General features: G+C 33.8%; 1 protein-coding gene across 3 annotated transcripts in view; it reads right to left on the bottom strand.

Annotated features, from left to right (window-relative positions):
* LOC105177368 (isoamylase 3, chloroplastic) overlaps nt 449-7,309 on the bottom strand; it is a 42,630-nt gene continuing 35,769 nt past the window's right edge. For all 3 annotated transcript variants that reach the window (XM_011100492.2, XM_011100499.2, XM_011100508.2), the window contains 6 exons: nt 6,930-7,009; nt 5,708-5,812; nt 5,501-5,599; nt 4,130-4,191; nt 2,277-2,385; nt 449-811 (listed from right to left, as the gene is read on the bottom strand). In XM_011100492.2, the coding sequence (XP_011098794.1) occupies nt 698-811; nt 2,277-2,385; nt 4,130-4,191; nt 5,501-5,599; nt 5,708-5,812; nt 6,930-7,009 (569 nt within the window). In that variant the 3' untranslated portion in view covers nt 449-697. The remainder of the gene's footprint in view (nt 812-2,276; nt 2,386-4,129; nt 4,192-5,500; nt 5,600-5,707; nt 5,813-6,929; nt 7,010-7,309) is intronic.

Genomic DNA, 7,309 nt, shown 5'->3' with positions numbered 1-7,309 from the left:
GTAACGTGGTATTATTATATTGACATTTGAAACTTATTTGTTTGCAAGTGATTTTATATTTAATTTAGTGGAGAGTTGCAATGAAATTTATTTTATACATGGTCTTGTGATTTTTGAATTTTTTTTGTATTTCTTTTAAGCAAATAAGATTATAATATATTAAGTAAATATTTTATGGAAAGAATAATATGTGAATTTGGCAATTTTCAATTTTAACCCCTTTTCAATGGAATATTTCATTTGTTACAATTTAAATTCCATTAAGTCTAACAGTGAAAGACTTTAATGTGTCAAATTTAACAGACAAGGGACTACAAAATACATTTAAGAAATGAGGGACTGAAATAGAACAAAAATAAGAGATGAGAGACTAACAACAAGATTTGGCCTAATCTTTATATTATTATTATCCTATGCAACAACATAAGAAGTTAAAAATGTTTAAATCTAGGCAGCCAACTCAAGTAGGGCGATTGTTCCATATTTATAACCATGAGAAATTACTTGCATGGTAAATTGCATCATTCTTGAGCTGTTGCCTTGATATGTGTAGAGAGTAGAGTATTATCCATAAAAAACACTTCTCTCCTTGAAAATATGTTCCTATAATTCCTATTCAGCAATCAATATGTAGTTTCTTAGTTGCAATCCAATCTCTAGACCTCCTAGTCTACATTTCCCGAATAGCATGCAGCCGTTACATCTTGGATTGAAGAATAATAGAAGAGTAAGGAGCCATATTATATATCTTCTTAATGCCTGGAAAACCTTCTGGAACGAAGTCATCTGGAGACTCCAGATTCGTGTCCACCTGCAGTTATTGACATAAATCTTTGTTTAAGCCATTTCGGCCTCTACGTCATGCATCATTTGAATCAAGGAGACTCATACAATTCCACGAAAGATGCAATTCAGTATGTTATGAAAACAAGCAACTCCTCAAAAAGAATTGCAAGAAATCTGCTGCAAATTCCAGAGTTTTACTATTTCATATGTGGTTGTGCACTACAAAGCCCCCACACTAAAGTGCAACTCAAAGAATAGGGCGAGTTTAGAACATTATCCGTGACTTCTGGAGCCAACATAGATCGTTCCCTAAGGGGTATGGTTTATATCTACAATTCTGGTGCCAACAAGAATCTTTACTTAATGGGACAGTAATTTTAGATTAAACTGAGCATAATAATGTAGGACCAAAACTGGTTATGAAATCACCATAAATATCTAGAATGATTTTCAGCTTCTTAATCCTAAACTCTCTTCTTGTCCTTTCTCCACATACAACTAGGCTAACAATGAGTTGCCTTTTCTTCATGTTTCATCCTTTATTCATCCATTTTTAATAAGTTGACCACCTATCTGTTCAATGGCAATTTCAATTTAATTCACTCAAATATCCAAGATTCATAAGTTCCTTGTAAGTTGCAGAAAACTCACTTGTATGTTAATGAAGATGCAAGAAAGATGCTATTTGCTTAGAACATAACCAAACAGCCCAAGTCAGCCACCATCATCATCTTACTACTTTCAGCAATTGGAGCAGGAAGTGATATTTTTACCGTTCTTTTAAATCATGGGGTTTCTTTTGCAACTTCAATTTATACATCAGCTCCCCCAGAATTTCAATTTCTGGCCAATATTTGAATTTTCCAGCCATGTTTTGAATTTCTAAACAATTTAATTAAAATTGCCTAGCCAATAGATGGTTGACTAAATTACATGAGAGATAGATGAAGGTTGAAGCTTGAAATAAGCCAACTTACAGGAAAATTATGTTTGCCAAAAGAATGGTGCATTTGTGATTTGTGAAGTAAGGTGACAGGCACTTTGTTCAACAAAGATTTTTAATCTTAAATTGCACATGAAACAATGAGATGCAAATTGTGATGCTAGGCTGGATCAAGTGATGTATCACTGCTAATGTGCAACCACAACGGGCTAAAAAATCAGTCTGCTGGTTTTCCTCATGATGACAGACGAAGCACAAGTTCACAAATACACAGGAAATACAATATAGTCTGCGGGAAATTGCCCATGCGAGTGGATAAGCTAATGAGGATAAAATGAAGACCAGATTAGACTATCACAAAACACAGGCACACTTTTATGCCCCAAGAACAGATTGTGTGAATTAAACAATATAAGAGCTAAACATGAAGTTGGAAGCATATAACATAAGAACTTTCCAACTAAGACGTCTGTCGATAACTTAGAACATTCAAGCAAAGCATGTTCCCATCAGAAAGTGAAGACAAAGATGAGTTTTGTAAACTAACCACTCGAAACCACCTCCTTGAGTCTGGTGGTGAGGGTATAACAGCTTTCACAAAGTAGTCATGTGCGTTGAATGCCACGTATAGATCACCTCCATTTTCTTCATGAAGCCTGAAATATCACATTTGTTTGCAGAGGAAGAGAGATTAGCCAATAGCAGAGTTTTGAGAGAATTTCTACCTGAATCCCATTGTCTGTTATCATTTGGGAAAACTTCCATAAACACTGGGGAACTCTAGGGTTAGACCGTCTACCAAAAAAGTCTCATTAATGTCAAACCTGTTCCCATTTCGTGGGAGCCCAACTCCATTATCTGATGTTCCTGAACCTCCTGCTCTCATTGGCAGTTAATATGTGGCCCATTCTATCATCATTCGATGTACTCCTATAATGCCGCAAGTTGGTGATCTCAATATGTTTTTCCAGAACAAGTATTTTCTTTCTACTTATTGGATCTTTTGGTCCTACTTCTCAGTGTCTTTATAGCTTTACAGAGTTCTATTTGAACTGTTTCACAGATTTTATTAATTTTTGTTAATCTAATGAGAAACTAATGGAAACAAAGGTATGTATGTTCGTTCAGGAAGTTGAAGGCCAAAAATCATATTGGTAGCCAAGTTTTGCCAATAATCTCATGGTACCAAAGTTTTGTACTATATTAAAAACATCACTAATTTATATGAAAATCCATCTCTACAAATTACTGTAGAATTATTCAATCTTAGAATCTTTCGTGTGAAATACACTATTTCATAAGATGACGAAATCCCAAATCATTAATGACTAGCACACACAAAACTTTTATAAAGTTATCATTAGTGAAGCACATGACTGAAATCAGCTTTGCGTGAAGCTTATAAGCTATTCACATGTTTGAGAGCTTATAAGCTCAAAATAAGATGTTATTTTGGTTAGAGTCTTATAAGCTCTTTAAAATGAAGTAAGCCCAACACATCCTTTTTATAAGATCTTTTAAGTTGTTTAATCTTAATATCCAATAGACAAAAACATTCACAATTTTATTAATATTTCAACTTTATCCTTCATATAATTGAAGTTTTCCCCCCAATTAAAAAATATCTATTTTTATATAATTTTAAGTTCAAATAGTTTGATGGAAATTTCGATTATTATTACATATGAGGGGCTTATTATGTTAAACGCTATAACATCTTATTCATGCAAACACTTTAAAAAAGCTTATTTTCAAATAAGAATCGGCATGATTAAGCTGTTTTTATATATAACCTTAACTAAACACCCTCTAAACAGTTGTAGAGTGGTACTATACACTAACTTGTACAGTTACTTCAGACAATTTTATTATACCACCACATAAACTACATAAACTTTTATCATACAAGTTTCTCAATTCTAACATTGTGGGATGAGATGGGGATAATAGACTTGCAGGATTCTCAAAGAGATAATTACATATAGCTCTAGTGACTCAATTGCATAATCTGATTGTTAGTATGTCCACTAAAAAATGGAAAAGAAAGTCCATTACCATGTATACCTTTTCCATATATTTGAATAGTCTTGTTTGACACGGTAAATTAAGTTTTATATGAGATTTGATAAATAAAATGTCAAAAGTTCACCAATTTCCAATTTCAATCTAGAAACTTTTGAAAATAAAAAACAACCCCCCCCCCACCCAACACATATCTCATTAATCTTTTCATTTCATATCAATGTGTAACTCATATTATTAGATAAAATATATTAATTAGTTATGTCCCATAGAGAGTTCAGATAACAAGTTAGTGTCTAACAATTTCTTAGTTTCTTTTCGCATTTGCCACATACCAGTATATCCAAGTTACAGAAATGCAAAGGAGGTAGTCCTTACGTAAATGCAAGGAATTTACTTTCACAATTTTCCCAGTTGTCCTCATGCCATGTAACTTCATTCTGCATTAAAAGGAATGCCAAAAATAAGTCTTGAACCGCAAATTTATAATGTTGAAGGAATCTAAATAAAGTATAATCAAGAAAGGATCTTTTTGCAGTAGCATGAAATCATAAACTTTAAACACCATGACTTCAACCTATCAGGAAAACTTAATCACAGTCAACCCAAGCTGGAAATGTGCACGGTGCCCTGATGAAAAGTGCATACTCGTCATACGAGTTAATCAGCAGCAGAAAATAATTCTCCACATGTAAATAATGTGATTTATTTCCCATTTTTGTTATAAATTCAACTACAGCTACCTGCTCCACCTTTTCAAAGTTTGACTATTTTGACACATGGCAATCTCTGCTGGCATATTGGTGGATGCGATAATGAGCGATTAAAAGGGATGCTGCATAATCCATGGCTGTAGAACTCTGCGAAATGAAATATGGTCCTTTCCCATTGTTTGCAGGAATCCCTATAGCAGCAGCTGCTCTTGACTGTTCCCCGTTTCATGATTTTTATATGTTATGTATCACAGTCGCTAAGGACAAGATGATTGAAGGTAGAGCAAGCGGAAGGCATATCTACATGCACATATTTCCCTTGCTTTTCAGCTCAGACAATGTTAGGGCTCATTCTTACCAAAACAGACATGCTTAAGCCTAGAAAACCTTCATGAGCCTGTGTGAATACTAAAGCATTCAGAAGAACAATATATATCTGAATTTATGCTTAGAGGACTTGTCTTCCTACGCCATTGGCAAAGCAAGATTAGCTATTTATCATGTTTAGTTCATATTTGAGGAGAGTGCCTTGGTAAACTTTGAGAACTATATGTCCTGTTTGCCATGATATGGAGGGAAATGAATACTGGGAGAAAGTATTTCACATAAGTTGATATTAATCAGGTCTTATAAAGAAGAAATCTAAGACATTCCATTTTAGGTGGAGAAATATATTATGAAGTCTATTACTTTTAACAGTAATTGTAAGAGAACCAAGAAAATTCACATGAGTTGATATTCATCAGAACTTATCAAGAAGATTTCTAGGACATTCAATTTTAGGAAGAATAAAAATATTAGAAAGTCCAGTAGTTTTAACTGTAATGGTATGAGAACCACGAAACAAACTTGACACAGCCTCCCCCAAGAGTAATTTCTTAATACAAAACTGAATTACATATGTTTGTAATATTATGAATTGCTTCGATCCACCAAAAAGACTGTTTGTACCCAACATCCGAGAGAGTAAAATGAAGCTGATAACAGAAAAATCCTTGTCCAAAGAACAGATGTACAGGAAACTAAAAATTTTTACCTTGCCAATGAAACTTTCTCTTGTGAAGACATGATGACTCTGTCTAAATTTTATCATCTCTGAGAAAAACCTAAAAAGGTCGTTCTTCTTGTCCTTTAACTGTCACAGCAAAATACAATTCCAACTTTACAAATTTATCAGATATATATATATATATATATATATATAAATATAAAGAAGAAAAGAACAAACTCTAAAAGTACTTACTTGTCCCCACTGGAAATGATTAAGGGCATTATCATGTCCATAGCTGTTATTATTTCCATAACGGGTATGACCATATTCATCCCCCATTAACATCATTGGAGTGCCCTATTAACAGAGAACCAAAGAAGTTGCTAATATATAGGCCGATAAGTTCAAATAACACATTTCACAGAAACTATTGCCACATAAGCAGAAATGAGTCAGATTTGATAAGTGGCTCTTATTTCCACCAGAACAGCGACGTTGATGTATAAGAAGGAACCATGATTGGTCATTGCAATGTGAGAGTGAACAGGCATAAGCTAGAAGATCTCTATAAAGAGACAGAAAGCACAAGGGTTTTGCAGGAAAACACAATTGAACGAATTTACTACTACAGATGGATAAAGGGAACGCTTTTCAAACAGCAAAACTCGAAAGAATGCCTGCCAAAGAAAAATATGAAAGAAAGTAACATAACAAACTATTATGGCGCCAACTTTAGGCTCTTCGACACTTAGCCTTCATATGACTAAGACTGAATGGCTCGTATATAAGGTAAGCTTCCACCCATTTCAACAATTTTGATGCCAATATCCTAGTTTCAACCATAATATTCCTTGTAACAAACTCATTTAGGATGTTTATTTCATCACTTTTGCCAATCCATGGAGCTTCACTTTAACATAATAAGAAGAGGGGAACATGAATAAAGGGGTTTGGCAAAATATCTTTGCAAGTTCTTTTCTCATTGAGATCATGTATCTAAGCGAACCTGAAGAAGGCGTGTAGAGACAGTAACAAACTACTGGCATTTTTTGGTTCAATTATTAAAGTATTTATCTTTGTTTGGAGATAGAGAAAAAAAACACAAAAATAATTTTGTGTTTTTTATGAAATTTCAGTATGTGTTTTGTACTAGTGTAGAATGAATAAAATTAAGGTATATTATGTTTTTGGATATCTTCAAACAAGCAAAACATGAAACAACAAAGCCACTAGTTCTTGGCCAATCTTCGTTAAAAACTAAGAATTTCTTCTAGATGAAGGTACTAAAAATTAATTGGGGAGAAGATTCTTAACAAAATCATTTGCTGCAGCAAACAATTGCTCTCACACAGATAAACGCCCATTGCAGCGAATTCTAATGCAGGAACTTATGATTAAGCATAAAAATTGTGCTCGTTCTGAAAGAAACAGAGAGAACACGAGCAGTGTTTGATACATCTTCATACATGTTTACCTGAGATATCATTAGTGCTACATGGAAGTTCTTCATTTGCCGCAAACGAAGGGCCTTAACATTTGCATCTGCAGTTTCTCCTGATACGAACAGCGTAAAAATATACAACTATTAGGTGCAGAAAGACAAATCTGATCATGAAACATGAATTTTGGGTGACATGAATGCTCCAAACTTTTTTGAACGAAAAGCTTGCTCGTTGCTGGTGGGGCAGCAAGGTTATTGGAGATCTTATTGAAAAGACAAATATATCCCTGAAACAATATATATCACATATGTATGTAAAACTATTGAATCTTTTGTAGTCAACTGTAATATTCATCAGGATTCAATTGGTGTGCTTCCTTGTTTTAGTTGTTCGTATTAGGCAAGTGTAAAAG

Source organism: Sesamum indicum, linkage group LG2 (genome assembly GCF_000512975.1).
Source record: "Sesamum indicum cultivar Zhongzhi No. 13 linkage group LG2, S_indicum_v1.0, whole genome shotgun sequence".
NCBI lineage: Eukaryota > Viridiplantae > Streptophyta > Magnoliopsida > Lamiales > Pedaliaceae > Sesamum > Sesamum indicum.
The sequence above is the reverse complement of the archived record's forward strand: the minus strand, read 5'-3'. Positions and strand labels throughout refer to the sequence as shown.